Below are 18,422 nucleotides of genomic sequence, written 5' to 3'. Positions count from 1 at the left end.
TTCTGTTGACTTCAGAGACAGCCTCCCAGTTCTCTTCCTTTTTCTCTATGTAGACGATTTTGCCCCCCAAAAAACTTTGTTTAAACTAGTGCCTAATGTGGAATAAGTAAATAAGGAGACTTTGGCATTAAAAATAAAATAGCTATAGTTTTTCAGTGATTCAGAAACTATTCTTTGTCTCTTCCTCCTCGTGATCATTTTCTAACCCCTTAATGAAAAAGTGTCCATCAGAGATCAACCCTATGTTTGCTTTAGGCAGGTGCATTCACTCTCATAGCTCTCAAATCCATAGCACTAACCCTAACTTCTCTTTTGAGCCACATCAGTCACATCACATTTATTAAGCATTTCCTATGTACCAGGCACTTGAGAGTACAAAGAAAAGCACACACACACACACACACACACACACACACACACACACACAACCACACCAAAAAATCAGTCTCAGAACTCCCTCAAGGAATTCAGTCTAAAATGTCCACATCAACATATTCCAAACCAAAATAATAATCTTTTCCTCTAAATTTACTCCCTCTTCTCATTTACTGTTTCTCTGCCTAGTACCATCATTTACACTGCATCTATATTTTAAATATTTGAATTCTCTTGACTATTTCTTCTCATTCACATCTCCTGTAGAATTAATTATGAAATCATATTGATCCCACCTTTATAGTATTGTTTATAGCCATCCCTCTTCTTTACTCCCTTTGCCACAATCCCAATACAGGCCCTCATTAGCCCCTCCTAGAGTTTTATAAAAGCTTCCCATTGGATCTTACAGCCTCCATTCTCTCCAGCTTTCAAACCACTGTTTATAACCAGTGCCAAAATAATCTTTCAATGGCCAAAGCCTGGCAGAGTACAATAAGACAATCAAATCATTTACTCTGGGTTCTATGCTTCTATATAGTAAGATACCAATCATATTAGTTTTTGTTCTCTGCCATGTTACAGTTCACTTATATTGAGTCTGCAGTCCACTAAAATCCCTGAGTCATTTTTACATAAACTGTGGTCTAGCCACATTTCCCTCATATAGGACTTGTGGTTGATTTTTTTTAACTTAAGTGTAGGGTTTAGGATTGATTCTTACTCATTTTCATCTTATTAGATGTGGGCCCTATTTCTAGCTTACTGGGATACCATTTCATATCTCAGTGCTATCTTTAAATATATTAGTCATCCTCTCTATCATATATAACACAGCCAAAGCAACTCCCTCATTTAGGTCATCTGGGTACTAACTTACTACCTCCTCACTAGCCTCGGGTTTCAATCCCTAATTCACACAAGATCACAGGTTTAGAACTACAGTCTTAGAAGTAGTCTAGTCCAGAGGTGTCAAAGTTACTTATCATGTCTACAAGCAACCTTAACTCCCTTGTGAAGACTCAACCAGATTAAAATATAATTTGTTATTCTTGAGTCACTTTTAGTCGTGTCCAACTCTCCATGTCCCCATTTAGGATTTTCTTGGCAAAGATATTGAATGGTTTGCCATTTCCTTCTCCAGCTCATTTTATAGATGAGGAAACTGAGACAAACATCATCACACAGTTAGTGTCTGAGTTTTAATTCAAATTCAGATCCTTCTGACTCCAGGGCCAGCACTCTGTCCAACTGCGCCACCTAGCCGCCCCAAAATATAATTAGGAAATGTTTAACAAAATAAATAAAAATATAATACAACATGAATAATGTTAACTTGTGGCTTTTCTAAGTCAATATGCAACCTGCAGGGATCCATTCTACTTGGATTTGACGCAGTTGATTGCTTCTACTCCTCTCCTTTTACAGATGAGGAAACTGAGACCCAGTGGCTTGTGGCTTGTGTAAGTCACTTTGTCTTGTACAAGGTTCTGAGAAGTATAAATTTAAACTCTAGTTCTGCCAGATCCAATACGATTCCCACTGAATCACCCCTGCCTCTGTTATCCATATTTGTTCAATTCTTCTTGGTCTGAATATCATTTTCATTTTTGGGAAGACAGAACCAGAATTAGGATTGAACAGTTTAACTTTCTCTGTCATACATTGTCATAGTCCTATCTATTCCAGTCGTCTGACCAGTCCATTCTTTGTTGTTGCTTTTTCTGTCCCCATCCACCATCATAGTTGAAGAAACTTTCCTGTCTTCCTTGGCTTTCGTAAATCTCAGACCATCCTGAGATTTAGACCTCCTGACACCCTTCCTAAGATACAGATGCTAATTTTTGGTACTCTGAGTCAGAGTCTGAGTCAGGAGAAGCAGGTTTATTACAAGAGAAATGGACATGCCTGTGGAACCCAAAGAGTTCACAGTCCTTACAGAAGTTTGCATATTTATGACAGTACAGAAAAAGGAGGAGGAGGCCCTTCTAGAAAGGGGCATGGCATGGGAGGGGAAAGGTACAGTAACCCCTCCTGAAGGGGAAGAGCAAGTGGATGACAAAAGCCACATTCTTTTTTCTTGGAAATCACTAGACTATGAAGATGAGAGTGTCTACTTATCAGCAAAGGACCCCAGCTGCACAAGCATTTTCTTAGCCCGGCACAGACCTGTCTTGCCTCTGAAAGAAAAACAGGGGATCCAGCTTGGGGTGCAAACAAATTATGTCAACTGGGGAGGATTTCATCCTTGACACATGCATGCTCTGGGTCCAGTGTTTCTGGAGGATATGGCAATTCAAAACGACAAGTTCAGGGGACCCCTTCACAACCCTTAACATGTGCCATCATTAATCACGTAATAGGTAGCATTTATATCATTATTTAAGGTTTGCAAAGAATTTTACGTGTATTATTTTCATAACAACCCTGAGGAATAGGTGATATTATTATCCTCTTCTTACAAATGAGGAAACTGAGGCTTATAAGAACAACATGACACAGTCTGTAAGAAGAATTTGAATACGTCTTTCTTACTCTACATCCAGTATTCTAGCCACTGCGCCACCTAACTGATGTTAGGTGTTAATGTCCATTACCTGAAAGCGATTCAGTCTTTTGTACATCTTCCAGAGTTCTCTGAATAGCTCTGAAATTTGCTTTCCTGAAGTCTAGGGGATGTTGTCCATCTTTATCTATCATAAAATCTTATATGATGTAAGTCAACTGCCTCCTTCCCCATTCCTGTCTTTGCTGGTCAAACCAAGTCTATAAGCATTTGACTATGCTAAGCTCTGAGACTGCAAATATAAGCAGAAAAAAAGACAATCCCTGCTCTCAAAAAGCTTACATTCTGTTGGGGAAAGACAACCCAGTAAGGGGAAAGAGGGAAAGGTACCCATTAGGAGGCACTGTAGAGAAAGTCTGAAGAGTTAGGAATGGGACCTCAGGCCTAAATCTTCTCTGCAACATTCACTGCTCCTAGTTTTACCCTCTGGGGCTAAGCATCATCAGTCTAAGTCTCTCATTTGACAACCCTTCAAAGAAAGCATGCTGGCCCTGCCACATTCCATTTGTGTGTGCTTCTGAGACTCAGTTTCCACCTAACTTCAAGGGCCAGATCAGCTGGAGCTTGGGCTTGGGCATTCTCAGTAATCACAGAAATCTGCAGGAACTTTCTCTCCTCTAGTCCTTGACCACGATCCTGGCCTCTGTGTAGATATAAACATGTAGCTGCCTCTCCTCTTTTGGATTTTTTCTTTCTTGATCTTGGGCAAATTGATAATCCATGGTGGAGGTGTCCAGTACTGCAGCTTCCTGAACAAGTCAGTCCCTTCCTTATTGATCAGAATCGGGCCCAGCGTAGCAGCTCCCCTCATCACTTCCTCTACCTCCTAAAAGATGAAAGTAACCAAAGGCAGGTCAAGAATTGTTCTCATCATCTTCTTTGAGCAAAAATTTTTTTTTTAATTTTTAAAAAAGATATGCAATAGATATTTATAACTGAAGGTCTCTATCACAACTCCTATGCCAGCTTTTTGATAGGTGTAACACACAAGAGGTAAGACACCTATCCTTACATCTTCATTTCCCATATGTAAAGACAAGCAAAATGAGTATTTATACCTAAACTAAAATGGGAAATAAATGTATGGCAATAGAGATGAAAGAGCTCCTGGTATCAGCTCCCTGTTCTTCCCTGACCAGTCATATAGTTGTCCATGTCACAACCCATACCTCTTACCCTATATTCTGTCTCTGTAATATTTGCATTTTGCTGGTCATCTGAAACATGATTTTTCTCCTAGATCTACTTTTCCATGACTGTACTCACTATATCCCTGTGACTTTTCAAACCAAAATCTTGGCCACCATTCCTCTATCAGTGTTGTCTCTCCCATTAGTCTCTAAGCTTCTTGAAGGCCAGGACCATTTTCACCTTATTTTTGTATCTCCAATGTTTGGCACATAGTAAGTGCTGAATAAATGCCTTTTCATCCATTCATTCATATATGTTACTATTACTATGTATTATTTAGAGATTAGAATGGCTCTGTCAGAAGAATCACTCTAGAGGTGAATTTTCCCCCAAGGTAATGTCATTTAGAATACAGTAAAGTTATTTTCCTTAACAGTGTTTTATTTCTAGTGTGGAAAGGGAGGGAGGAAGGGAGACACTGTGCAAAACACTTTGCAACTATTATCTCATTTAATCCTCACAACAACCCTGGGACATAGGTTCTATTATTATTATTATTCCCCATTTGACAGGTGAGGAAATTGAGGCAGGCAAAGGTTAAGTCATTTACCCCAGGGTCATACAACTAATGTGTCTGAGGTCATATTTGAATTCATGTTTTCCTGACTCTAAGCCCAGAGCTCTATCCTCTACAGTAATTACTTAGAAAAAGGGTAGTTGATGATGAGAGGAATGGGCAGAGGTCAGACCAAATTATCTGTTCTCCTAGAGAACTGAAAATAATGAAGTTCGTTGTAGATGTTGATATTCTTTATTCTATTCCCCAAATCAAGCTTGTTAATTTTTTTTTTTTGCCTTTTGGAGGGCAGTTGGGGTTAAGTAACTTGCCCAAGGTTACACGGCTAGTTTTTTTGTGTAGGTGTTAAGTGTTTGAGGCCGGAACCGAACTCAGGTCCTACTGACTCTGGGGCCGGTGCTTTACTCACTGCACCACCTAGCCACCCCTAAAATTTTTAAATGTTAAGTAATTTAACATATTATTAAACAAAAACTCTAGTACCAATGAAAAATCTACTCCTGAAAACAGTCCCCAATCCAGAAAAAAATGTAATAAGTATGGTTTGCACATTTTTATTACAAACATGAAGTTTTGTTAAATCTGACCAATACCCAGGCAGTCCTGTCAAGAACGAGCTATCTTCTAGTTAATAACAACAACCTTTATGAAGTATTGCCAGAAGACCACAAGTTATTCTGTGCCATGAATCAGTGGTGTCTGTCTCATGAATGAGCATATGCTGGAGTTGACCTGACCAATTTCCACAATACTAAATGGTAGTAAAACATGACATGTTTTTGATGTAAACACTCCCCTCTCTGTTGATAGCATGGCATTTCTCATTTAAATAACTTGGAAGGTGGGCATTCTGTTTGACTGTCTTATCTTACAAAAGAGCTCTTAGTCAGTAATATATTTAAAGCACACAATCTCTTCCAGAAACACAGGGCTACAGAACTCTTTTGAGTTCATCAGGAAGAAAGGGATTATAATATAAATAAAGAATTCCATTTTTTATTCTTGTCATTATCTCTGAAGTCCTTTACTATTTCTTATTGAGAACAGTTCTAATATTTCTTTGATGCTAAAAGAGTAGAATTACAATAGACATTTTTCTTAAAGCTGAATATTACTTGCTTCCTCAGAGCAAACGTTTGTTCATACAATTATAAAAAAGTAATTTTATGTTCAATTAGGCAAAAAAAAAAACCCTGCTCAATTAATAAATTGCCTGATTCTTTGATTTAATCTGTAATAGGAAGTAAAGCAGTTTATTCTTCCAATAGCAAAAAATTTGCTTCAGGATTGTTGATAACCTATTCTCCATGAACTTAATTAATCAATTGTGATTAATCTCATTTAGTCAGAATTCATTCTTTGAAAAGGGGAAGGGTTCAGAATGTAACAACCATCAAAATCTTTAGCAAATACTTTATTTGTTCCTTCTTGAGAAAAAGAAAGGCCACCGTTGAAGTATACCATAAGTTCACTCTTTTATCAGAAGATAGTTTATTAGTTTGATCCTCTGAATGAATTGTTTCTAAATTAAATGTAGTTCACTTAATAGTAATTGCCCCATAATAGCAATGTCATTAGCATTATGTGACTTGACCAGCAATATAATAAAATATAAAAAAAATATAATAAAAATTGCTTCTCAAAATTGTTGCTTTCAGTGAATAAAATTACCACAAAATTAACAACTTTTGTTTTGAAAATATGCATTATATTAGATTTATCTCATAAGTATGCCAGAATCACCAAATATCAAAGTTGGAAAGGATTTCATATAATTTAAGTGCCTGGACCTTAACTTCCTCCACAATATACCTAGAAAGTTACTTTTGTCCGAACAACAACTAACTAAACTCTTATTATGTTCCAGGCCAGGGGCACCTAGGTGGTACAGTGGATCGAACACTGGGCTCAGAAAGACTCATCATCATGAGTTCAAATCTGGTCTCAGACACTTTGACCCTGTGCGAGTCATTTAGCCCTGTTTGCCTCCGTTTCCTCATCTGTAAAATGAGCTGGAGAAGGAATTAGTAAACCACTTCAGTATCTTTGCCAAGAAAACCCAAAATGGTATCATGAAATTGGACACTACTAAAACAGCTCGACAACAAAGCATTATTAGGTGCTTGGGATACAAAGAGAAAATGAAAAATAGTCTCTGCCCTCCAGAAACATACATTCAAGATGATTTAGGAGAAAGAGAACTCTTTGACTAGAGGAAATCAAACCAGAATGGTTTCCCATAGGAGTTAGTGACTGAGATGAACTTTGAAGGAAGCTAATGATTTCAAAGAAGCAGAGATAAAGCTATCCAGGGAGGGCATAGCTGATTCCATTTTCACATTGCAATAGCTTTTATTATTTGCAAGTGTTTACCTACTTTGACCTTCATTTGTCTCCTTGCAATTTCTGCCCACAGATGCTACAACTTTCTTCCCTCTTCCACAGGACAGTCCTTAGTATTCTTTAATATAGCTGTCATTTCCTCCCTCCCCCCCCCATATGTCTACTCTTCACCAGACTAAAACCCCCAACTTCCTACAGCTCATCCTTTTATAAAGTTGAGGCCCTTCACCATCTTGTTTGACTTCCTCTGGACACTCTTGGGCTTATTGTTGTTCTCTCTCTGAGGTCTCCTCTAGCTCCAGAGGTGTGATCTTATGTTTCTTTGTTTTTCCCTGAAATGCAGTGCCTAGAACTGAATGTAGTGTTCTAGGTGTGATCTTACTAGAGCAGAGCATAGTGGAACTGTCACTTCCCTATCCTAGAGATTGTCCCAGTTCTCTTGCAACCTAAGATTGCATTAACTCTTCTTCACTGCCATGTCACACTGTTAAATGATATTGTGTTTGCCATACACTAAAACCCCCATATTTATTTCAGACGAACTTCTTTCTAGGGGTGGCCAGGTGGCACAGTGAGTAAGAGCGCCGGCCCCAGTGTTGGGAGACCCGGGATCAGTTCTGGCCTCAGATACTTGGCACCCACACAAAATAACTGGCCTGTAACCTTGAGCAAGTTACTTAACCCCCACTGCTTAAAAAAGAAAAAACAACTTCTTTCTAGCTATACTTCCCTGATCTGGTCATTTGTAAAGCTGTTTTTGTTTTTTTTTTTAACCCAAGTGTAAGGCTTTACATTTATCCCTGTTAAATATCATCTTCTTAGATTTGGTCCATTATTCAGGTTTGTCAAGATCCTTTGAATCATGACTCTGTCATTTGGTGAGTTAGCAACCCCTCCCAACTTTATCCATCTGCAAATTTGATAAATGTATGACCCTCTTCCTTTTATTTTTTTTCCAGTTTTTATTTATTTTTTTTTATATTTATCCATTATTTTATTCCAGTTCATTTATAAAATGGTTAAGCCACACAGGACCAAGCACAGTTCTCTAGGCAATTCTGCTAGAAACCTCCTTCCAAGCTGACATAGGACCATTAATGACTGCTCCTTGGATCCATTCACTGGGTTAAATGAAAATTAAACAAGTCTTAAATATACCACATGATGCTGTTGTCTAGCTCTTATTTCTCCATCTTGTTCACAAGAATAAAATAAAGAGAATAAATACCTTATCCAATGCTTTCTAAATTTAGGTGACTATATCTACCTCATTCCTCTAATATACCAATTTAGTAGCCTGACGAAGAAAGAATGATAGCTTTCTTGTGAACTGCTCTTAATAAAGTTGTGCTGGCCCCTTTTTTTCCCCTAAATGTTTACTTATCATCTCTTTAATAATATATCCTGGAGTTTTTCCAGAAATTGAAGTCAAGCTTATTGGACAATTTTGTAGATTTTTTTCTACTTCCTACTTTTGAGATTCAGGACATTTGCTCCCACTTAAAAGTTACATTGCATGAAATGAAATCTACTTAAAATACATACAAATTACATAGCAAATATAACAAACTACATAGCAAATACATCACAGTCATTATTTATGTTTTGTTAACATTAGCAAAGCTTACCAGGAATGACCAAAAATTACAAGAAGAAATTAATAACTAAAATGGATAACATCTGACATTTGACTTTATTCCTAAACTGACCTTTTTACCAGACCTAGTTGAGGAATATTCTAGAAGCTGATATTAAATAAAAATGAGTATAAAACACCTTTACTAAGAGTGCTAATCTATAATTTGTCATCATTTCATTAACTATATAATATTAATAAAAATGTTAGTATTTTTCAATGAAGAATTATTAGGGTTTCCCCCTCTGTGTTAAAAAATAATTTTAAGTCATTAAATATGTTATTGAGTACAGGGAAATAAAAAGAAAATAAAGAAAATATATGTACATATTAATGAAAGCTAAGTAATCCACTGATATTGAGCAACATTAAGACTTACTAACCAGATCACCTTTCCCTAGATTAGCAAAAATAGCTCATTATAACAGTTCACTTTATATAGCACTTTGATAATAATGACTCTTATTCAGGAATTGGTTGGACCAGATGCCCACTAAGGTCTCTTCCTGCTTTGAGATGCTGTGATTTTATGAAATTGTCTAAGTTTCCAGTATCTCAACATTCCAATGGAAGATGAATCCATAAACACCTATCCAATGCTTTCTAAATTCAGGCAACTGTATCCATCTCGTTCCTCTGATATACCAGTTTAATCACCCTGACAAACAAAGAATGACAAAATGAATCCATCATCTCAACAATGTGGAAATTCCCTCCCTGCCCATCCTGCATAATTCTCATTCATGCCCCATCATTAGGGCAAATTAGAAATATAAGACTTGCATTCAGATACCAGGTCTGCCATTTGTTTACAGAGGTTCCCAAACTTATTTGGCCTACTTCCCCCTTAAAAAAAATTACTCTGCCCCCTTAGAAATCTACTTTCTTTAACCTTTTAAAATTTTTTAAATTTGCATTGCTTCAAAAAATATATTTTTTTCAAATGATACATCTTAAATTTAATAATTTATTGTAAATTTGTGGGGTTTTTTCTGCATTGAAATTTTGATGATGCAATATTGCATCATATCACCATATAGAATCACATTGTAAATAACTCATTACACATGTATATTCTTGCCATGGATGCTGGACTTCCTGGCAGTGCATGGCACACTTACCTGCCAACACTTGCTTGTTAAGAACTATTAGCAGACTTGACCACAAGATAGGTTACAACTTAGATTTTGTGTGTTTATTTGGAAAATAATGTAATCACTGTGACTTTAACTCTGTTACACAACAGATGAAACATGTATGAATGACTTTTCAAAATTTTCTTATCCTCTCTTCTTTCCTTATGCTCCCACTACCCCCTTATTTTTATTTAATACCCCCAATTGTACCTGAGGCTACTATTGCTCCTCTAGATTGTTTCAGGGCTCCCCAGGAAGTGAATCTCACAGTTTGAGAACCTCTTACTACATGTGTGACTTTGGACAAATTGCTCAATATCTCTGGACCTCAGTTTTCACATCTATTAAGAGAGAGAGAGTGGGCAGAGCCAAGATGGCTGAGTAGAAACAGGACTTCCGCGCAATTCTGGTTTCCACTTACTCCAACACATGTAAAAAATGACTCTAAACAAACTTTAGAGCTACAGAACCCACAAAGTAACAGAGAAAAACTAACCTCCCTGTGAAGACAGCCCGGCAGGCCAGCAGGAAGGGGACATTGCAGCATGCTAGGAGCCAAGCCCAGCCCCACATGAGTCCAAGGTTTTAGCCTCAGAGATAGAGGGACATCATGAGAGTGGATCAACAGCAACTGTGGTGGTTTCCAGAATTATCAACCCATAAAAGCCAAAGACAAAGTGAGAGGTCTGTGGATTTGGGGAACAGGGAGTCTGGGAGTGCAGTCCAGCCTCTGCCCCCAGAGGGAAAAGCAGCTGAGGTGCGGTGGCCTCAGCTGCATAACTGCTTCAGAGCTTCTGGCCTGCAGATTGTAGAGGGATCAAGCAACCAGTCTGAGGGGTAATCGTTTATGCTTTAACCTGCTTGGACTGGATTGTATAGAGTGGAGGTCCTGGGGTGTGTGACCAGTGTGCCAGAGCCAGTGGAGGCTTCTGAGAGGGCACCCAACTAATAGCTCAGGCAGCTGAGAAAACCCCAGAGATTTGGGACAAAGCTCTCCCCTCTGAAAGCAAAGTTCTACTATGGCAAAAAGCTCAAGAGTCAAGTGGCTGAGTGGCAACATGAACAAGCAGGGGAAGTGGGGCAAGCATAGCAATCTGACTTTGGATTCCTTTTCTGGGGCCAAAAAGGATCAAGACATGGAGCAGGAGGAAGACAACAAAGCCAGAACTCCTGCACCAAAAGCTTCCAATAAAAATATGAATTGGTTACAGGACATAGAGGAGCTTAAGAAGGACTTTGAAAACCAAATAAGAGAAGTGGAGGAAAAATTGGGAAGAGAGATGAGAATGAAGCAAGAAAATCATGAAAAGAGAGTCAACAACCTCACTGAAGAAAATAACACCTTGAAAAATGGACTAACTCAAATGGCAAAAGAGGCTCAAAAAGCCAATGAGGAGAAGAATGCCTTAAAGAGTCAAATTTGCCAGATGGAAAAAGAATCTCAAAATCTCACTGAAGAGAATCATTCCTTCAGAATTAGATTGGAGCAAATGGAAGCTAGTGACTTTATGAGAAATTAAGATACTATTAAACAGATCCAAACAAATGAAAAAATTGAAGGCAATGTGAAATATCTCATGGGAAAAACCACTGACCTGGAAAATAGATCCAGGAGAAATAACTTAAAAATTATTGGACTACCTGAAAGCCATAATCAAAAAAAGAACCTAGAAATCATCCTTCAAGAATTTCTCAAGGAAAACTGCCCTGATGTTTTAGAAGCAGAGGGCAAAATAGAGGCTGAAAGAATCCACTGATCACCTCCTAAAAAGATCCCCAAAAGAAAACTGCTAGGAATGTTATAGCCAGGTTCCAGAGTTCCCAGATCAAGGAAAAAATATTACAAGCAGCTAAGAAGAAACAATTTAAATATTGTGAAAACACAATCAGGATAACAGAGGATCTGGCAGCTTCTTCACTGACGGATCGAGGGGCTTGGAATATGATATTCTGGAGGTCAAAGGAGCTGGGATTAAAACCAAGAATCACCTACTCAGCAAAACTGAGTATCATGTTTCAGGGGAAAATATGGTCATTCAATGGAATAGAGGACTTTCAAGAATTCTTGATGGAAAAAAAACAAAGTTAATTGAAAATTTTATATTCAGATACAAGAATCAAGAGAAGCATGAGAAGGTAAACAGGGAAAAGAAATCATAAGGAAGTTATCAAAGTTGAACTATATACATTTCTACATGGAAAAATGATCATTGTAACTTATGAAACTTTTCTCAGTATGAGAATAGTTGAAGGGCATATAAATGTGTGTGTATATATATATGTATACATACATATATATGTCTATATAAGAGGGTATATGGGCATATGAATACATATGTGAGTGTGTGTATATATGTGCACAGGTATGCATAAACAGAGGGCACAGGACCAATTGAATAGGAAGGGATGATTCTTAAAAGGTGAAATTGAGAGGTAAGAGAGGAATATAATGAGAGGATGAGAGGAGATGGGGAGAGACAGAATGGGATAAATTATCTCATATAGAAGAGGCAAGGGAAAACTGTTAAAATGGAGGGGAAGAACAGGAAGGCAAAAGGGAAAGAGTCAACCTTACTCTCATTGAATTTGGCTTAGGGAGGGAATGACATACACACTAAATAGGGTATTCACCTTACAGTAGAGTAGGGGGAAGGGGATGAGAGGGGGGATGATGGAGGAGGGGAAGGCAGGTTGGGAGAGGGGAGTTGGAAGCACATTTTTGAAAAGGGACAGGGTCAAAGTAGAGAATAGAACAAGTGGGGGCAGGATAGGATGAAGGGAAATATAGTCAGTCTTTCATAATATATCCACTATGGAAAGGTTTTGCATAGCTACACATGTATAACCTATATTGAATTGCTTATCTTCCCAGTAAGGGTGGGTGAGGAGGGAGGAAGGGAAAGAATCTGGAATTCAAAGTTTTAAAATCAAATGTTTAAAACATATATATAATGTTTTCCATGCAACTTGGAAATAAGACATACAGGCACTGGGACATAGAGATCCATCTTGCCCTACTGGAAAGTCGGAGGGGGGATGGGGGAGGATATAGGAGAGAACAGATTGGGGGAGGGGTATTCAGTGAGATCACTGTTTTGGGGTGGTGGGTAGGGGAAAGATGGGGAGAAAATTTGTAACTCAAAATCTTGTGGAAATGAATGATGTAAACTAAAAATAAACAAAATTTAATTCAAAAAAATAAAAACTATTGCATAAAATGAGAGAGAGAGAGAATCAAACCCAAGATGGCAGAGTAAAAGCAGGGACTTGCTTGAGCTCTCCCCCATACCCCACCAAATATCTATAGAAATTACTCTAAACAAATTCTAGAGCAGCAATACCCACAAAATGACTGGGTGAAACAAATTTCCAGTCCAAGACAACCTGTAAGGTTGGCAAGAAAGGTCTGTTGCACCAGGCTAAAAGAAGAGCATTGTCCAGTGCAAAAAGTGCCAGCACAGACAGGGCCCCCAAAGACCTAGAGCAGGCCTCAAAGGACTAAATCACTGGCAACTCTGTTGGTGTCCAGACTTCTCAATCCACAAACACCAAAGACAACTTAGAAGGTCAGTAGGAAGGGTCTGTTGGACCTGGGTAAGAGAGGACCATGGTCCAGCCCCAGCCCCAAGTTGGTGGCAGTTGCTTCTGGAGCTGTTGGCTCACAGACTGTGGGGGGATTAAGCATCTAGATCAGAGTGGGGTTGGAAGGATCTCTTTGCTGGCATTGAGGCAGGATTTTCTTGCTTTGCCCATGCTTGGGTCTGGGTCACAGCCCTGGGGGGCAGTCCTGGGACGAGACGAAATGCTGGCATGGCAGTGCTTGGGGCAGTGGTGAAGAGGGAGCCCTCCTCACAGTTCCAAGGGAGAAAAGAGTGCTTGTGGTCACTCAAAGACCAGAGCACAGACCAGGAGAGACATAAATACCTCTACTTAGATCATATCACCTTGGAACAACTGAAATTTACAGGTCCCTATAAACATCTGTGAAAACAGCTGCACTGAACCCCTGAAGCTTGGGACAGTATGCTCTCCACATTGGAAGCAGAGACCCTACCTTAACAAAGAGTTAAAAAGTCAAATAATTAGTTGGGAAAATGAGCAAACCGCATAAAAAACGTCAGACTATAAAATCTTACTTTGGTGACAAAGAAGATCAAAACATACAACTAGAAGAAGACAACAAAGTCAAAGCTCCTATATCCAAAGCCTCCAAGAAAAATATGAATTGGTCGCAGGCCTTGGAAGAGCTCAAAAAGGATTTTGAAAATCAAGTAACAGACATAGTGGTAAAACTGGGAAGAGAAATGAGAGTGATGCAAGAAAATAATGAAAAATGAGTCAATAACTTGCTAAAGGAGACCCAAAAAAATACTCAAGAAAATAAAACCTTAAAAAATAGACTAACCCAAATGGCAAAAGAGGTCCAAAAAGCCAATGAGGAGAAGAATGCCTTAAAAAGCAAAATTGGCCAAATGGAAAAGGAGGTACAAAAGCTACTGAAGAAAATAATTCCTTTAAAATTAGAATGTAAAAAATGGAAGCTAATGACTCTGAGAAATCAAGAAATTACAAAAAAGAACTGAAAGAATGAAAAGATAGAAGACTGTGAAATATCTCATTGGAAAAACAACTGACTTGGAAAATAGATCCAGGAGAGATAATTTAAAAATTATTGGGTTACCTGAAAGCCATGATCTGAAAAAGAGCCTAGACATCATCTTTCAAGTAATTATCAAGAAAAACTGCCATGATATTCTAGAACCAGAGGGTAAAATAGAAATTGAAAGAATCGCTTGATCACCTCCTGAAACAGATCCCAAAAGGGAAACTCCTAGGAATATTCTAACCAAATTCCACAGTTCCCAGGTCAAGGGGAAAATATTGTAAGCAGCCAGAAAGAAACAATTTGAGTGTTGTGGAAACACAATCAGAATAACACAAGATTTAGTAGTTTCTCCATTAAGGGATTGAAGTGCTTGGAATATGATATTCCTGGGGTCAGAGAAGCTAAGATTAAAACCAAGGATCATCTACCAAGCAAAACTGAGTATACTCCTTCGGTGGGGGGGGGAATTAATATTGAATGAAATAGAGGACTTTCAAGCATTCTTGATGAAAATACCAGAGCTGAATAGAAAATTTGACTTTCAAATACAAGACTCAAGAGAAAGCCTGCAAAGGTAAACAGGAAAGAGAAATCATAAGGGACTTATTAAAGTTGAACTGTTCACATTCTTACGTGGAAAGATGATATTTGTAGTTCATAAGACCTTTCTCAGTATTAGAGTACTTGGAGGGAATATATATATATATAGACAGAGGGCACAGGGTGAGTTGAGTATGAAGGGATGATATCTAAAAAATAAAATTAATGGGTGAGAGCAGTATACTGGGAGGAGAAAGGGAGAGGCAGAATGGGGTAAATTATTTCACGTTAAAGAAGTGAGAAAAAGCTTTTACAGTGGAGTGGATGAGGCGGGGAGGTGAGAGTAAATGAGTGAACCTTACTCTCATCAGATTTGGCTTAAGGAGGGAATAACATATACACTCAGTTGGGTATGGAAATCTATCTTACCCTAAAGGAAAGTAGGGGGGAAGGAAATAAAGGGAGGGAGGGGAATAGAAAGGAGAGCAGATTGGGGGAGGGTTTAATCAGAAGCAAACACTATAAATAAATATATATAGTTAGTCTTTTACAGCATGACTATCATAGAAGTGTTTTACATGACTACACATGTATACAATCGAATTGCTTGCTTTCCCAATGTGTTTGGGTGGGGAGGAAGAAGGGAGAGAATTTGAAGCTCAAAGTTTTAAAAACAAATGTTAAAAATTGTTTTACATGCAGCTGGGAAATAAGATATACAGGCAGTGGGATATAGAAATCTATCTTGCCCTACAGGAAAATAGAAGGGAAGGGGGTTAAGAGAAGGGGGAGAGTGATAGAAAGGAGGGCAAATTGGGGGAAGAGACAATTAAAATGGATGCCATCTTGTTGGTGGGCAGGGAGAGATGGGGAGAAAATTTGGAATTTAAAATCTTGTGGAAGTGAATGTTGAAATCCAAAAATAAATTAATTAAAAAGATTTTTTAAAAGAGTTGAACCACACTATCCATAATCTGTCACTTCGCTCTCTTAACCACCCTATTGTCCAAACTCGCCATCTCTTCCTTCTTTCCACATCTGTTGCACACTGCCATTAAAAATACCTTTCAAATATCCATGGGTTTATCTTCATCAAAATGCTCTCCCCAAAGCTTATTCCTTTTCATTCCTGGTGTTTCCAACATGAATGTAACTCCTTTGTATGCTGTGCTACTCCATTCCTCCTGATTTTATCTTTTCTTTTTCTTTTAAATTCACTTATATATGTACATTTTGTACACAGACTATTGAATGTTAAAATAATAATAGCCAGCATTTATAGAGTACTTTTAAAATTTGAAAAGTACTTTACACATATTATTTGCTCCTCACAACAATGCTTTTAGATAAGTGCTATTATCCCCATTTGACAGATGAGGAAACTGAGGTTTAGAGAGGTCAAGTGATTTGCCTAGGGTCACACAACTAGTAAATGTCTGAGTGGGTCAAACTCAAGTCTTCAGACTATCCACTGTGTTTTATTTGTTGTTGTTCACTTACTTTTAGTCATATCCAACTCAGCATGACCCATTGGGGTTTTCTTGGCAAAGATATAGGAGTGGTTTGCTATTTCCTTCTCCTGTCCATTTGACAGATGAGGAAACTGAGGCAGAGTTAAGTGACTTGCCCAAGATCACTCAGCTAGTAAATATCTATGATCAAATTTAAGTTCAGGAAGATTAGTCTTTCTGACTTCAGGCCCAGTGCTCTCTATCCACTGCACTACCTAGCACTCACCCACTGTGCTACCAGCTGCCTAATATAAGATTCTTGAGGGCAAGGACTGTTTCATTTGTTTCTTTATATAACTATCACCGGGCTAGGGCCTTATACGTATGAGGTTCTTAATAAATATTTATTGAATTAAATTGAAATGCTGAACCCTTTGAAGAGACAGAAGATAGTGTAATTATCATCATCCCCATTTTACAGATGAAGAAACCAAGGCTCAGACTTACCCATTGTTATATGCCTAGGATTCAAACCTAAGTCCTCTAACTACTGTATCCTGCCACCTTTCAGTCAGTTTATAGTATTTACTCTCATGAATGCAAAGGTGAAATAAAACATCTAAGTTGCTTGTACTCCTTTCTATATATTCTCCTCCAAGTTCAACCTTGGCTTTGAGCTTAGCAGTTTACTTTATATGAGAAGTTAAGACCTAAGGGCCTTGCTCTGTTATCTAGCCAGATTTTGCAGCTCTTCACTGGTTAATCCTAGACAAAGCTAAATGAACATTTATTTAAAATAATGAAGAGATGGTCAGCTCTTGAGTACAACCCTGGGAATGGGGATATTTAAATAAAGTTCTGAACCTTGCCATTACCACTTCACGCAAATCATTTAACACAATATCTATGACTGAACAAAAATCAGAGCCAGGGTGCCCAGAGTAAAGATTTCTTATTCCTGACACTTGTTCAACCTCAGTGTAAAGAAATATGTATTTATTCATTAATGTGTTTGTGTATAAACAGAGGGCCTCAGCGGATCTTGGAAAGAAGGGGGATTTGTGCCTTCAAGTACAAGCAGTAGTGGGTACTGGAGCTGGAGTGCCCCCAGCGATCAATCCAACCCGTCCACCCCGTCTCCACCTCTGTCAGCCGATAGCTTCAAGCCCTTCCGAACACCAACTCAGCCAGATGACGGCATTGATGAAACTGAAGCAAGCAACCTTCTCTTTGATGAACCCATTCCCAGGAAAAGAAAGGTTTGTCTTGCTTCCAGTTACCTAACTTTTGCATTCTTGGCTTCATGAGCATACTTTACATTTCAGAATAGTTTTTTTCATCATTAAAGCCAGTTGTCTGGCCTGCCTCGAATTCTGCCATTGTGAAATGCTTCACTTTAAACTAAAGTTGAGTTGATTCCTTAAAAGAAAAAAATTTTGAGTAATCTTTATAATGCCTACTACTTATAATGCCAAGGATTTTTTTTAATCTTGTATCTTCAGATTAATTTTGTTCTGAATCTGATGATATTACAGTGAGCTTGTTTAGTGAGATCATTTGCTTTCAATAATTTATTATTGAGAAATAAAATTAGCTCACCTTATAAGATGCTTTACAGCAAAAGCCAGTATCTTGCAATACAGTATCAGCAATTAACTGATTCAGTCATATTTTTCATGAAGAAATTTAGGATTTTTTTTATTTTACTGCGATTATTTATAAATATCTTTGTTATTTTAACAGAACAGTGAAACAGATTTATAAATATTTGGTAATATGGCTTAAGGTGCCCATCAAGATGACTATAAGCAAATCCACCTTAGGGATAACTATTGTCCTGTTGAGGACTTTTCTATATTTGGACCGTGGTACTGCTAAATCTCCTTTTTTTTATTAGTTCCTTTGATATTCTTGACTTTTTGTTCTTCAAGATGAAGTTTATTATTTTTTCTAATTCAGTAAAATAATAATAAAAAATAAAATAAATTTAAAATTTTCAAAAAGAAGAACTCGATACTGGAATTTGCAACTGGATGTTTCATAGCTAGTCTTTGTTATTAA

The 18,422-nt window shown here is 37.9% G+C and overlaps 1 protein-coding gene across 2 annotated transcripts in view; it reads left to right on the top strand.

The window, feature by feature from the left end:
* The window catches only part of ZNF704 (zinc finger protein 704), a 367,044-nt gene that overhangs the window by 276,085 nt on the left and 72,537 nt on the right, over positions 1–18,422 (top strand). For both annotated transcript variants that reach the window (XM_069100169.1, XM_069100170.1), the window contains exon 4: positions 17,388–17,620. In XM_069100169.1, the coding sequence (XP_068956270.1) occupies positions 17,388–17,620 (233 nt within the window). The remainder of the gene's footprint in view (positions 1–17,387; positions 17,621–18,422) is intronic.

This window comes from Petaurus breviceps, unplaced genomic scaffold (assembly GCF_028583685.1).
Source record: "Petaurus breviceps papuanus isolate PSGF00001 unplaced genomic scaffold, PetGlider_PUasm1.0 38, whole genome shotgun sequence".
Classification (NCBI taxonomy): domain Eukaryota; kingdom Metazoa; phylum Chordata; class Mammalia; order Diprotodontia; family Petauridae; genus Petaurus; species Petaurus breviceps.
Note: the sequence above shows the minus strand (reverse complement) of the source record. Positions and strands in the feature narration are given on the sequence as shown.